General features: G+C 41.9%; 1 protein-coding gene across 15 annotated transcripts in view; it reads left to right on the forward strand.

Moving 5' to 3' along the window:
- cacna1g (calcium channel, voltage-dependent, T type, alpha 1G subunit) overlaps positions 1 to 15,973 on the forward strand; it is a 301,230-nt gene that overhangs the window by 122,357 nt on the left and 162,900 nt on the right. For all 15 annotated transcript variants that reach the window (XM_008437998.2, XM_008437993.2, XM_008437999.2 and 12 more), the window contains one exon: positions 7,703 to 7,814. In XM_008437998.2, coding sequence (XP_008436220.1) covers positions 7,703 to 7,814 — 112 coding nt within the window. The remainder of the gene's footprint in view (positions 1 to 7,702; positions 7,815 to 15,973) is intronic.

The following is a 15,973-nucleotide window of genomic DNA, read 5'->3' on the forward strand; positions in this document are numbered from 1 at the left end:
TGGGGTCGGGACGTGCTGGTGCCCATCTCCAGCTAACGTTCCGGGCGAGAGGCGGGGTCACCCTGGACAGGTCGCCAGTCTGTCGCAGGGCCCACAGGAAGTCTATTTCAATGAAAAATGCTGCCATTAAACTTTAGGATTGTAAAATCCTATCTATACATTAAACAGTGGCATTGCTATACAGTTCTTATTGTTGGGTTGGGTGCGTGATGAACTCCCATGATAATTAAATAAAACGTACAATRTTTTTTGCCTAAGAGAAATCTGTTTCTGCTATTTTGTAGCTCTGGTCTTACTGTGTTGGGGGATCCATGACCCTGTTTCTGAGCTGGCGTCTTGATGATTGAGTGAAAACATACTAATAGCAGAATAACAATATCTGTCAGTTTTGGCCTAAGCAAGCTTTGCATTGTTTTTTGCCAATTGCTGTCAGTGGGGACTGGGGAGTTTGTGTCCCCTGTGTTTAATAGGCTCCCTCCTGCTGTTAAAGTTACCTGACTGGGACTGTAAATTATTTTTCTCTGCCCCACTTCTGAGAGGACTTCTTTCCTTTTGATTATTTTCCAGAAGACAAGAAGTCCTCAGAATTATGTTTAGCTTTACTGCCTTTGCAAATTGGGACTGCTRGCATGAATGCTTGCATCAGCGAAACGGCAACAAAAACYGGAGATYTGTGTGTTCTGTAACAGGAATACAGGGCAATGTGGCATCGAAAGATGCCGGTCATCTTTTTTTAGCTCATAAGAACGTAGACACTGTCCATCTCATCAACCTTCCAAGTGTGAATAGTAAAATAATGTGGTCACCTASAGTCTTTAGAGCAACTCWGTGTAACGTTGTGATAAAGAAGCATAGACGATGATAAATTGCCAGTCTTAAATGAGCGTCAATTTGCCTTTACAATGACAGAATGCACGTCATAAAATCACACTGCAACAATTAGAATACATGAAGCTCAGCCAGCAGCTACTGTATCCATCCGAGGTGCCTCGTGGTACAGTACTGTCTTCCTTCCTGCCTTCTCGCTGACTGGAGAGATATTTCCTTAAATTGCATCACTGAGCCAGCTCGTCTCTTCTTTTTGGCTTTCACATGCTGGCCTGCTGGCATTTAACAGGATAGCAGAGTATCATTTTCTGCTCCCATCATGGTAGATCAGAGGCTTATGACTTCCTACAGGTAAAAAAGAACATCTCTGGTCACRCTCCGCTCCTCTCTTCCCATTGGACCCATGCGACCCCCAGGGCTGATGGTTTGAAAACCCACGGATGGAGGGGGCGTACAGCGAAGGTGACAAAGCGGGCGTCCGATTGCGAGATGAGAAGTCACATTCKCCTCGGTTCCTGCGTCCCACGGTGCTTTTTGAAGCGAACGCCTCGGCCCGTCACAGGTCTTCAAAGTTCCTCTCGGCGTTTTGCGACAACTCTGCCTCGTCGCCTCGGCTGCAGACTCAACAGCAACCGAAATGTGACTTCCTAATGCTTCCCCAACGAAAGCCTGCGTTGCTAAGCAACTCGCAGCCCGCAGTGGCAAGATACAGGGGTGCTTCCTAGCTGATGAGAGAGATGTGTGTGTGAGGGAGATGATATAGAAGTACAACRCGTATATAAAAACGCACAAACCGTCTGGGTCTCTGTGTCCACATGAGGGCATTCTGGACGATAAGCAGGATTCCTTCTGGCTACGCAGGATAAAACGAGATCGTAAAATCGCTCCTTTTCTTTCACGTCTCTCACATAAAAATTGATCTCTTCCCATAATTCCTCCTGAGAGACCCCATTGTGTCAGTGTGATGGTGGATTGTACGCATCCATATTCATGAGCAGGGAGATGGGGAAAACAAAGTTGCAATCTTTTATTTTATTTTTTATTTTTTGGTAAATGGATAGCATCTTGGAGTGAGGGGATACATTTATCAATAATAAAAGCTGATAAAAGTTTAATGGTGTTTACCCCTCCTTTTCTGCCCACAGAGTTGTTTGGTCAGTTATCTTTCCCCCACCTACCCTTCCGCCGATACATTCCCCTACGCACCACAGTGCAGTGGAATATACCGTATAAAACTCCATTATGAATGAGAGTTCAGCCTTATCTACTTTGCTCGCGCATCCTATTTTTGCTTGCCTTCCACTTTTTGCATTTCGCCTGTCGATCCCTCAGTGTTCATGGTTTTTTTTCCTCCTCCTGAATGCTCARTATCTCACCTTCCCTTCCCTCAGTCKCCACCCCCCCACATCCATCCTCCCTGCTCAGCTCTCTGGCCCGTTCTTTGCATCCCCACCCCCTCACCCCACTCCCTTCCCTTTCCTTTCCTCCAACCCCCTCCTCTCATATGGCATGAACTGATACAGCCAACACAACAATATGCCACTATTTTCCTCCACCTCCTTAACTCCCCAGCTCCTGACTCAGGGCTGCTGTTAAGCCCTGTCAGCGGGCGGTTTGGGATACGCTGCGTTACACCAGCAGGATTTTCCACGCAGTTAGCCGTGATGCTTCGCCGTAACACGGGGGGCCGCGGGGCTCGGAGGCGCTCCTCCTGGCATTCCTCCGCGGCAACATATTTACAAGCTCAAAGCCCCTGAYGGAATTTTGATGAAACATCAATTTAACATCTGTTGCGGTACACACATGCCAGWATGTCATGCTGGGTTGTTTCAGGGGTGTTTTAAGGACAGTCCAACATGCCCYGAAGATTACTGCATTCAGACTGTTAATTAGCTTTCTTCTTTAACGGCGGGACGGGTTTGTTCAACTCAAACGTAAATGTTTACAACTCAAAGTACAGTTAAAGGGGCAGTATTTTGTATTTTCCAGACACATGGTGCTATTTTATATCACAATCAAKTAACTATGTAACATTCAGTTGTTATACAACACTGTCTCAAACGTGACTTAAAATACATTTGACTTTGTAATTTAACACCTTGAAATTAGGCCTCCGTCTCTTTAACCAACTCCTGTTCTTTCTGAAACTCCGCCTTCAGGAAGTCATCACAACATGGCTGCCAGCAGTCACATGCGGTTGCTGATCACATGACTCGGTTGATGCGAAAAACGTGTCTCCATTGCAGTTTTGTGAAATGCACTAATTTTGAATTTTGAAAAACTACCATATCCTAGCTCAAAACCTTTTTTTGAATAACGTGTTGTTTTCTAAACTGGCATGTTTCCACAAAGCACATTTCTTATTTTCGTATTTCCAATTTGCTTTTCATTTGTAGCACCTACTGGTGATAGATAGATGGTAACATTGAATAAAACTGATTCTAGAAGATTTGCTTAGTGGAATTACAAGACAGTACATAAAAATAGTTGCTTTACTGCAACAAATTCCTCGGATGGTTCCCAAAACGGCTGTTAGAGGAAACGCTGACAATAACACGCTCCTTGTCTTAGTACCATGACAACTAGACGCCAATTCTTCCTCTCCTCAGGAGGGGAATGCTGAAAACTTTACAAAGCCCCAAAACCTCCACCACTTCATGTGATGGTAAGCAAAACAGGAAGTAAGATTGTCAAAGATAGCTGCGAACCGCTCCTCTCCTGTCAATCCCTCCGTTCTCCAAACACTTCAAAGGACTTTGTTTGCTCTCACCTTTCACTTTTCTCTCCGTGCTGCCTTACCCGCTATTATTATGGAGGTAGGGTGACGAAAATACAACTTTTTCTTCCAGAAAGAGTGCTGAACATGCCATAAAGGGATGTGGGGGGTTAGAAAAAGGTGGAAACTGAAAGAGGAAGGATGTTCATGAAATATTGAATGTGACTGCAGCAGCCCTTTGTAATGTACTATCTGTCACTGTCATCCGGCATAAATGTGCGCATGTCTGCTCATGGACTGGCTTGAATTCACTTGTCTTTGCAGGTGTTTTGTTCAGTGCCAGGTACAGGTTACCAAGAAACTCGTTTATAGAACTCATTCGAAGACTCAACCATGTCAGTGTACGAAGAGAAATGATAAGTGTTGCATCAGTCTTGATATTTCACTAGATGTCCATTAACCTTTACTTATAAGCTTTAATGCTTAAGGCATGCAATACAAGTTTTGCAGCAAAAGATTGGTGATAAATTTGACAATAACAGCAAAAACAACAAGACATCCCAGTTAGCATACTCAATGTTAGAATTTACATCTGAAAATGTAGATTCTGAACAAGTGAGACGGTTACCAGGCAAAAATATCTCTATAGCATGGAAGCATGGATGCATGGTTCACGTTTCCGATGTCGTCTCAACAGATGTATGGTACAATCTACACTGTACAGTAGTGTGTAGATTTGTGGCTCACCAAAAAAAAAAAAAGCCATGTTGGCTGATCCAATCAAAACACAGATGTGAAATGCTCAAGAACCAGTTGTAATCCTGATGTTTTCAACAAGAAGTGCCACAAAGTCAGTCTCTCTATATGCACGTTGAACTTTTCTGATTATTTTTTCCTACTATTTACACACTCTTTGTGTTGGTCCATCATCACATGAAAGATGTTCTCAGGGATGTGGGGGAAAAAAAAAAAAAAAAAAAAACCTGATTCAATTTCTTACCCGACAGACAGAATGAATAGTAAAAATGTTTTCAGCGGCTTTTGGTAAAACCTTATCATCTTTGACGAGAGGCAAAGATTAAGGGGATGAGAGTTTCAAAAGCCAAKACGGTGTTGCGTGTGATGAAACGGGGTGGAGAAAGAGACGAGTGCAGAACGGCGTCCGGCGAGAGTTCTCGTAAACACAATGAATAATAAGTATTCGGAGCGGCTCGCCGGTATTGATTGCCCTTGTACTGTTTCTACCTGCTGAAGATTCACCCCCCGGATATCATGAAAAAAAGAAGAGCCGAAGAAAACATCACAGGACGAGTTCAGTCTTTATCTTTAACATCCAACTTTTCTGTTACCTTACTTCACTTGGCTTCAGCCTCCACTTGAATCCTGGTGGACGGCAAGATGAAAATCAGGAAATCAGTGGTAGAACATTAAGCTACCTCTTTCTTCTTGTTTAATGAAGGGAAAACAAAGAGGTTTTAATTGTGTGCATGTTTTTTTACGCGCGCGTGCGTGACGGAGCGAAAGTGCGCGAGAGCCGAGATGAACCCAAGGGAGCAGAACACGGAGTGTGTTTTGAGGTGCTGATTAGTTTGATTGTGTTACTTCTGAAAGTGTGTGTCTGCGGGSAGCGGAGCGTGTAGCCGTCTTGCTTTCAGATTTTGACAGGGCATATCCCTCTGCATCTTCCTTCTAATTGAATCCATCCCTCGGGGCGTCACCACTTGTTGGCATGCTGATACCCATGAAGGTGTGTGTGTATGTGTGTGTGTGCGTGCGTGCGTGCGTGCGTGCGTGCGTGCGTGCGTGCATGTGTGTGTGTGGGTTTAACAGTGGGGCAGAACACTTGGAAACACCCCGTTCTTTTGCTTAATTATAGACCGCCAGCTGGGAAGGCAGAGGAAGAGAGCGAAGGCAGGAGAGGAAGACATATTGATTAAATTAGTCGGATTATTCATATTTAATGTTTCCCTTTATCAACATGTATCTGCTTTAACCTGGATGCTTGTCTGGTAATGGGTCCAGCTMATTCCCAACATCCCTAGATTTACAGTATTTGCTGGAAATGTATTTAACGGACACGGTCTGATTTACACTTGTGAAACCAATGTACCTTTTTGGCTGARTGCGCCATTTTACAAATGTGGCTCATTGGGCTTTAATATGACCTGGTGGCTTGACGCAGACTAAAGAATTGAAGCAAAATATTCTCTTCCAACCACCACATACTTGCTAAATCAGTCAAAGCTATTATTATGACATTGTGTATCTGTTTCCCACTTTTATTTTGAAGTAATAATATAAGTATACATTATGCTTTGACGGTTAGCTCAACTGTAGCTAACTGAGTACAGTTACAGTTCTTTGTGACATGCTAGGTACCAATGTGAAAGCAAAACCCTGACAGGATAGCATGATGTATTTGATTTGAAAGAACTCTAATGCTACCGCAGACGGCTAACGACGCAAGCTAACATCTGCTTTCAAACTCTGTCTTAAGCTAAATGGCTAACGTTAGAAAACTTAGACATTCAATTGCTTCTAATTTAAAAATCTATAGCACTTAGACTGATCAAAGCTTAACTGGGTAATTCTACACTGAACTCTGAGATACAAATTGAGATTTGGGAATCCTTTTGTTCTTTTGGAGACATAGAATCTGAATTATGTGAAATAGTTGAAACTAGACAAAACCCTTCTAACATTGATCATATGACCACTTAGGAACTGAATAGTCCAAACCTGCTGAAAAACTGTGCAGGTCAGTTTTTTTTTTTTAATAGAGAAAGAAGATTAAATCACTATGTAACCATGTATTGCATATATGAGAGACTTTTGATTTAATAGTCATGTTTTTAGTATTTTATGCTTTGATGCTTTCARAACTAAACTAAATTCCTCTGGTTGAATGTAAAATGTTGATACTCGTGAATGGTGCTGCCATCTTGCCAGGTCGCTCTTGCAAATAAAGACTGTAGATCTCAACGGGGGATTTTATCTGGTTARATGAAGGTTATTATTATCGTCGGCCAGCAAATGGTAATTCTGACTGACTGTCAACACAACGAAAGCTGATGCCAAGACAGCTGCATAGTGCCATGGAGACTCTTTTAAGCTTTTATTCTTCTCTGGTTACCTTTTGACTTCTCCTTTGAAAATATTTATGAGTAGGTGATTTTACATRACTTTCAAATCAAGTTCTGGGCAGCTGAAGGTATTTATAGGGGTCAAGTTCTYGTCATTTTCCTCAGATCAACCTTTTAGGTCATTTTATTCCTTAGAGGTGAATTTATCTCCCCCTGAATTCTGCTACAATACAACATAATGGCTCATTTAGACTTCTTACAATACAAAAGGCTAGCTGACCCATCTTCAGTATGGGTTAGCGAGATAAATGATAATGTGTCGGCTAATGCGGTAAAAAGACCGGCAGGTCATTTTTCCTCTTGGCCAGTGTGCTCACATTTACCTTCCTCTATGACTTTTAGGTCACGYGTCACACACTCCGACACACACGCTAAAGRATGACAAACTGTCTATCGCGCCAAACCTTGTTAACCAGGCTGGGTGCAGACTGCAGCTTCAGTAGCAATTTATAATGTAYGGGATAAATGTTTGGATGTAGGTGTGCAGCTCTGGTGTGTGTGTGTGTGGTGTTAACCTCTTTTTCCTTTCTATAGCCGACTCATTTGTTTGTGTCACAGTTGTGTTTAAGCCCTAACCATATTAAGCCCTTCCACGTCGACCCCACGTTGACTGACATTATCGCTATCAAATTTGTCCCATTTTCTTGGCGTGCTCCTTTGTTGTGCCTCACATCGTTTTTATCTGCTTATCCCGTTCCCTCGCCAACAATTTGATCATTTACCAGCACGCCTTCCTAGCAGATCCTTGCCCAACGGTGCGGAACGGGAGCAGTGTCAGCCACAGGTGGGTTTCTCCCCCCCCCTCATTCCCGACTCTCCTGTGGCTCATTTGCTCTCGAAAACAGTTTTAGATTTCAAACTGTACCGAAAGAGGTAAACCAGCATCCGCTTGTCAGGCGAGGCAAGCATAATGAGGTCGCTGGAGGAAACGCATCCTTCTGTTTGCCGCTTGTTGTATCTGCCTGTTGCTGTTGTCATCTTGCCATATTGCCTTCCTTAACTTGCCCTCYTCCACATGGTTCGAGCGAGCGTCCATGTTGGTGATCCTGCTGAACTGCGTGACACTGGGCATGTTTCATCCCTGCGAAGACATCAACTGTGACTCTGAGCGCTGCAAAATTCTACAGGTAAGTCCCTCACTCTGAGTCCTTTTAAATTTTCTTTCACGGTATTTTGCTACTGGTGCAAAACACCAATTTACTATAAAATATGTCCCATTGTGTTAGCAAACACTGAAGAAGAAAACAAGCTGGCCACCATCACATCAGCCTTGGCACCTAGCCCTTGCACCAAGGGCCCGCTGCCCTCCTTGACTTAGATGTTCTTTGAAAAGGAACAAGTCATTAAAAGACTTCTGCAGACCTCAATGGCACGCTTAGGAAATGGGTTATAGGGCTAGGGTTAATCCAATCATCTGTATGAAGTGTGATGGAGCAGATAATCTCTAAGGCATGCAGGACAGTGGGCTCTGGSAAACKGGGTTGGGTGGTTTTGCAGAACGGCTCGGGATTGGCGAAAGATGGGAGAGGCCTTCGGCTAAAGGGCCTTGAGACAGAAATGTAAAACAAACGATGAATTCCTCCTAATTGGTTGGAACATTGGGAAAACCTATTTCTTTTATATGAAAAGGTAAACGTTGAAATTGATTCATGCATAGTCTCCATGGTTCTTTAGTCAGTAATATTTGACCTCCATAGCCCACAATCACAATCTCCATGTTCCCTTGGTCAGTAATGTCTCTYCATCTTTGCCTACATCCTGACACCATGGACATTTTTAACAGACACGCTAGTGACTTCCTCTACAGCGTTGGGTCTTTGTCCACAGATCCAGCTACATGAAGACAGAAATTTTGGATCTGTGACCAGCAAGCTTCCCAAGTTTTAACTACATAAGGGACCACATGAAGCTCCAGTCAATTCTCAAAAAACGGATGTAGACACAGAAGTCAACAAACTGAATATCTTCACCTGCTAATCAGACAAGAATGGGTCACCATGAGAATTACAAAATTCATTTAAAAAAAAAGGCTAAACACCATAAAATGTAGATCTTTACAAAAGTTTGATGCATTTGCCAATCAAAGTTTATGTTCAGTTTACCATAAAAAATCCATAGAAATAAAAGCCTCCCCCACCACCAAAAAATAGACATTTGTATCACCACCCAAAGAGTCGGCCATGACTGTAAGCAATCTCCCAGCAGCCTGTTCAGAGCAGCTGTAAAGGCCCTCTTGATTTCCTCCACGGTGGGACAAATTATGTCTTTTCAAGCTTGACCTGACATTTCCCACAGTGCTACTTCATTTCAGCAGTTTGTGAAACCCCTAGCTGCCTGGAAAATGCCTTCATCGTCTGCGCCTCACAGCACCACTCTGTAACACACGCCTCTTCAGACAAATTGAGGTTATTCAGGTGATGTGTTTCATTTTGTCTAGCTTGATTATGTTCTTTTGGAACTTCTTCTGCTAAGACCTAACACTGAGCCCTATGTACTCTGCTTAAGTAGCAATTCCTGTGATGGGTAAAACAGACATGATCAAGAAAACTGCATATTTATACCCCTTAAATCACTTCCATTTCTTAATTAGCATTTGAAATAGGAAAAAAACAATGCATACTAATTCTGTCTCCTTTGCACTGATTACCTTAAATGAAATCTGTTGACAGGAAAACTTATAGTTGACCAGAGGTACAGGTGTAGGGTTCAAAAGACTTGACACTAGAGGACAGATTCACCTTCCAGGGGGACAAAAGCACTAAAGACAAACCCAGAACTACACTGGAACGGGTTACGTCAAAACATATTCACATAGTGGCAGAATCATTGCTGTAGGGTTGCTTTTCATCAGAAGCAACAGGCAAGCTGGTGAAAATCGATGGAGTTCTATGGATTAAATTCGACAAGAAGGAAAACAAAGAACCTGAACATTGAGTTTTAAATCACAGGGTATCAATGTGGTTGAATGTCCTCGTCAAAGTCCAGACCTAAATCACAATCTGTGGCACTCTGACCACAATCTGACGAAAAACGAGCAGCTTTAATAAGATCAAAAGGTAACAATTAAGCTCCGTGCTGCAAAAGATCCTTTTGCATCAAATGCACCACATTTGGAACTGAGATTTTCCAAATGTGTGCCAGGTGTTGTTCTCCTGCCATTTCACAAATACGTAAAATAGACTTTTTTGAGATTTATATCATGTTGTAATGTTATTACCTCATCAAAAACATACCTGTAGTGGTGCCTTGATTCTTTCATGAATGTTTCACAAATCTTTCAATCTCCCGTGGCAACCATTCAGCTGTGAAAAACGCCTGGATGGACCTAGCACTRCCTTTGAGATGCCTTGAAACTGCAGTTTTCAAGCTTCCACCTCACAGAGCAGCTTTGCCCCGCATCTCCCACACTCGGCTCCTTCAGACTAGCCAGCAGCAAATAGCAAGCACATGTTGGAACAGCACATCTGCTGAGCTCATTATATCAGCTACTTCTCATTGAAACGCTGGTAGAAATGTTGTTAAAGGGTTAATAGAGGAGCCATGTTGTGATGACTTCCTGAAGGAAGAGCAATAGTTTCTTAAAGAGACAGGTATAATAACAAAGTGTTAAATTATGAAGTAAAAATTATTTAACTCATATTTGATATATACGGCAGTATAGTTACTTGATTGTGCAATAAAATGGCACCAGGTGGCTGGAAAACACACATTATTAAACCTTTAATAAAATACACCATGGTTTGGAGGTTAAGTGTTTAAAAAATGTCTTGTAGACACTTTTGCAAGCCACTGTAGCTGGACCTTTGAGCAGTCATCAGCTTGGAACATAAAAATAAATGAGCTGACAATGTGCTCACTTCACACTTGAGATTTAATTCATTATTTGGTGAAAGTAATGACATCACACGTGATGAGTCTTTATTCAATAAAACAAGTATCACCAGCTGAAAACCCTCCCACTGGGATGAACACATCCAAACTCTCCAAACGCGGAACGGCATCAGACATGCCAACGTCAAAAACTCCACGTTTGCATCAGCATTGCAAGCCAATGCGCRCGACGGGGCTCAGAGAAAGGCTGGAAACTCTGGAGAGAGAACTGCTCTCTCCGAACGTTTTCCAGCATTCCTGACCTTTCTGCAGTCCTCTCCTTTTTCATTGTCCAATATGGAAAACAAACAACAGTACCGCGCGCGGGGGCGTTGCCATTAATTTGTCGACCTTCTTTAACACCACAAAAGCTAATGGAGATACACTGATGCTTGTACTGTGAAATACAGAGAAGGCAAATAACTTCTGCATCGGGTGAGGGATCCGAGCAGTGAGGCACGGCGGGGCTACATCAGCTCTCTCCAATGTCGTTCGTCTTGTGCGGCGAGGAGACGAGGCGCTTGCTAAGTGGCTCCAAATAGATAGAACTAAGTCATCCTATTTTCTCGTCCGCTGACTCCGAGGAATGAGCAGCTACGTCCTACAAAGAGAAACCTCTGTCATTTGGGAGAGAACAGACCTCCCTCTGCGCTCTCTTTTTGGGATTAGATTGAGTTTTAGTGGTTCAAACGTTTATAGTCTTTGACGCATTTTAAGTCGAATGTTTATTTCAATCTTCCAGAAGATAGATGCATCCACTTCCATCTCTTTTACCTAATATGGACTTGTATTTTGAGAGGAAGAAAAAAGGGCAAAGCAAAGAAGAAGAAAGGAAAGGGATGGCTTGTAGCATAAAACAAATTAAAATCAAAACTCTTTGGAGAGAACAAATTAAGTGAGACTTAATGTTTAGGGAATGAAAAGATGAAATGGAAAAAGAAGGGGAGAGGATATAAATCAAATGAGAAGAACAGAACAGAATGAGCAAAAGAAGGAAGCASAATGAAAAAAAGAAGGAATTTTTGAAGGAAATATTTGCCAAGACAACTTTGAAATGGCAAATTGGACAAGGAAAATAATGAGTTGGCAGGAACAAAACGTGAACAGAGTAGAAAGAACAAAAGCAGTTAAATTAATGGCTAGAAGAAATAGACAACAAATTGAGAGAGAATAAACTGGAAAATTGCAGGACAGATAATGGAATGGCAACAGATGGAAAAGAAAGATATGAAAAGAAAGAATGAAATCCAGTTTTTCATTTCCCTGAGATTGGCTTGCAGGGACAACAGGTCTAGAAGGAACATGCRTGGAACTCCCCAACCCTCCAGCTCACTCTGGGAGAGTATCTAGAGAATGCAGACGGATCAAGAGTTTATTGATCAGCTTAATCGTCATTTGGAAAGGTCAATGCAGCACATGCATTGCGGAGACTCGTGAGCGGGACGCCAGGAGAACCCATCCATCTGTTGTCTGTACCCGCTGGTCCTTGTACCTCCAGCAGCCATTGGGCAGGAGACGAGGTATTCCCTAGACTTGGCGCCAGACGATCAAAGGACAGCATAAAGAAAGATGGGGACAAACCCTAAGGACAATTTGGAGAGACCATTTGACTTAACAGTCRTGTTCTTGGACTGTAGGAGGAAGGCAGAGTACCTGGACAGAGCCCACACAAGCACAGGGAGARCACACAAACTGCATGCAGAAAGATCRCAGGCTGGAATTTCAACCTAGGACCTTTTTCTGCAAGGTAACATCTSTACCACGCCAAGAGAACGAAAGGCAGACACAAAAGGAGCGACCACTTAAAAACAAGGAGTGTAATATGACAACATTGAAGGAAAGGAAATTCATTGAAAGAAAAGATGAAAATAGGGGGTTGAAAAACAAAGGAAGGCCTGACGTTWGCAGTTACAGTTGCAGTTACAGTTGCAGTGAATAACACACATTATCTCTTCATTGTGGCAAAAGTTTGTGAGTGGGATCTAATAAGCAGCAGGAGAACAAGTTTTCCTCAAAAGTCATTTCTCCACCAACAACGACAGTGAGTATACAGATTAATTGATGAAAGGGGTTGAGGTGATGGATGGATTGAACGTGGGGATGTGTCATTGAGGGGGATGTGGGGGGAACTCCTGATAAAGGTTTGGATGGTGGCGACTCAGTGTGGGGGTGCAGTATTCAAGCAACAGTCTTTTCTCTAACCACACCGACGTGAACCTGGAACAAAGAGGAGTGGATGAAGAATGAGAATTGAAAGTAGGGATGAAGGCGATGGGATGAAGAGCAGGAGGAAGAGATGAGGTGATGTCAGGGAGGGTGGGTTTGAAAGATTGTGGTGGACAGTGAAGGATAGGTAAACTGACTAAGTAGACTGTTGGATAATTTTATCTGCTCCCCAAACTAATCTTAATAAGTTGATTTCATGTGTTCCAAGTAGGAACAATAGGCAAACATCAGGATTTGAGTGAAGTTGACATTAACAAWCTTCTATGGTGAGATGACATCTCGAAAATTGCAGCTCTTGTGAGATATTACCGCTCTGTATTGTTCTAGAAAGGGGTCGGGGCGCCCCACAAGATGCCACCCTGGGCGGTTGCCCATGTTGCCCATATCAGAAACCACCACTGGCTCCAAGGAAAGGAACAGTGGTGAACGGGTGACAAGGGTCATTGGTACAGGTCAGACCAAAGTTCAATAACGTAGCTCACATTGCTAAAGAAGTTATTGCAGGTTCTGATAATACAGGTGTCAAAACGCAAAGAATCACATTTTATTGTAAAGCTACACAGTTCGAGGTTAACAGGGATTTGGTTTATTTAGTCTTTCATAAGAGAAGAATGAAGGGGTTCATTTGTTAGTCATATTTTCACCATGTTATTTAGCCATAATTGTTGCAGTTTTAGCTAAATATTTAGCTTGCTAACTAAATATTTTTTTTAAATGTTGATGTTTATTAAATCCTTCAACAATTAAACTACAGAGACAGTGAAACAGATGCTCACAATATAAATACTGTAAAATATACAACATTGAATAGTTATACAGAGAAGGACTTGAGTTTTTAAYATTTTTCCCCCTGAACCCCTCCCGATCCCCCGATACCGAACTAATCTCACTCCAAGCTAAATATTGGAGCAAATATTTAGCTCCAAGCTAAACCCAAAATGTTAATCTAACTATAGATAGTTAGCTTGCTAAATAGTTAGATGTCATCTCCTATTTAGCAATAGGAGGTGTCTGAATAGGAGACATCCTATTTAGGGGGGGACTCCTGATAAAGGTTTGGAGCTATCTAAATATTTAGCTGTTATATTTAGATAGCTAGCTTCAAACTAGATATCTAGTTAGCAAGCTAAATATTTAGCTTAAAACTGAATATCTAGTTAGCAAGCTAAATAGTTAGCTTCACACTAAATATTTAGTTAAGCTAAATATTTAACTATGAACTAAACATTTAGTTTGAAGCTAATTATGTGGGTTAACCCAAAATATTATGCCTCAGTACATGAAGAATGCTGGACACCATGGTCAAAAGAAGACCAACATTAGTAAAATAAGACAATAGAAGTTTGAAGAGAAAGGTAGAAGTAGCTCTCTGGTCAGTGTGCAGAACAGGAGGCATTGAGATAAAAAAAAAAAGAGCCGAGGCGTTGAGGTTTAGATTCGGCTGTTGCCACGGCAGCCCGAGCCCCATCCATGCTCTCTGACTTCTCTGCTCCGGGTTATGAGATGTGATTTAATTTGGCGAGTCTCTTTTGCGGACCTCAGATGAACTTGCAGTCCAAAGGTTAAACACACTGATAGTAATTGCCCCACTTCCTCCATTTCAATCTCTCTGTCATCTATAGAGATGGTAAAGGCACACGACCTGCACACATTATTCTGTGATCTGTCTCCCCTCACAGACCAGACACCTTCCCTGAACTCGTATTGTTTCTGTTAGCTTGGTTTGGCTTTGTTTCTTTCCGTTTAGATGTATTTGGTCAGGAACCAAACATAAGCAATGTCACAAAACAACTGTTGCCCTTTACAAAGGGTTTCTAGCTACCAGCTAATTTATAGACATGGGTTCTGTTTGTGCTTTTCTAATAAAAACAGTACAATGGAAAAAAAACCCAAATATATTCTAAAAAGGTTACGATGAAAGTGCTTTGTAAACTAATAAGTGGTCCATGAAAGATGATGTAATTTTGCTGATACAACTTGCTATACATTCTAACTTTTACAATACATAGACAGTCTTTTGAAAACCCACTGGTCTGGTCAGTGTGCCACTAATGCTTCACCAGTACTCCATCACTGTCAAATGTGCCAATGACATATTCAGTGAAAACCAATTTTAATCAATTTAAAATATTCACACCGTAAAGACCTCAAAGTGATTTTCCTGAGGATTTCCCAGGTTTTAGCCACGTCCTTTGGTCACCTTGGAGTTGACTACTGCCTGAGTGGTGACCGTTTTGTCTTTGGAGCCATCCAGATGATAGTTTTCCATTGTCTTCAAAGTATTTCTGGTTTTAGTTTCCATTTGAAACTGTCATTTTTGTCACTTTTTTTTTAATCTTCCTTTGCTCTTCCAGCCAACCTTTTAATCAAACTCCCCTTTTCTTTTGAACGCTCTCTTCAACAACAAGTTTTATTTTGATCTTCAAAAAGTGGTACACTGTAACCAGCACGTCTCCTTTCTGGCTCTTGTTTTTTCTACTGTTATTTTTGGTTTTACAGATCTGATGACCTCACTGATTAAAACTCTCTGCTGCAATTATTTCAAGCCCTTTCAAATAGCAATTTCGCGACAGATTAATAACGACATGTGTAACATGTTGGGTCCGGTGGCTTTCTGTTGCTCGCCTGGCTGCACCTAYTGGTTAATGAGTCACCGTGTGGAAATTAAAAAATTCGATTGAAATCAGTGACTGAACTCGGGTTGTGATGCTGGACTCTATGCAGCAGTAGACAGTTGCAGATTCTTTGTGGACATAGTCAGAGCCAGGAGTCCAACAGTCAATGTAAACAACCCATTTCTTAACAGACTCTCCGATCTTTACAAGCCTTTCCGGTGCCAAAAAAGCAAATAAATATAGCATTACTGCTATGTTTTTCAGAACTATAATCCTCCTTCTAACAGTTTATCCCTTTTGGCAAACAGACCTTGGATGATGTGTTTGATACAGAAGACGACACATCACAGAGCTCTCCAGCTCTGAGGGAAGAAAGTAAAGGCATGAGCTAAGGTTTGACTGATAGAGAAGTTTCAAAGAAGTGCCAAACTTAGAAGTGCCAAACTTGTATCATCCCCCTTTCTTTCTTTTCTTTCTTTCTCTTTCTTTCTTTCTTTCTTTCTTTCTTTCTTTCTTTCTTTCTTTCTTTCTTTCTTTCTTTCTTTCTTTCTTTCTTTCTTTCTTTCTTTCTTTCT

This window comes from Poecilia reticulata, linkage group LG19 (genome assembly GCF_000633615.1).
Source record: "Poecilia reticulata strain Guanapo linkage group LG19, Guppy_female_1.0+MT, whole genome shotgun sequence".
In the NCBI taxonomy this organism is placed as follows: domain Eukaryota; kingdom Metazoa; phylum Chordata; class Actinopteri; order Cyprinodontiformes; family Poeciliidae; genus Poecilia; species Poecilia reticulata.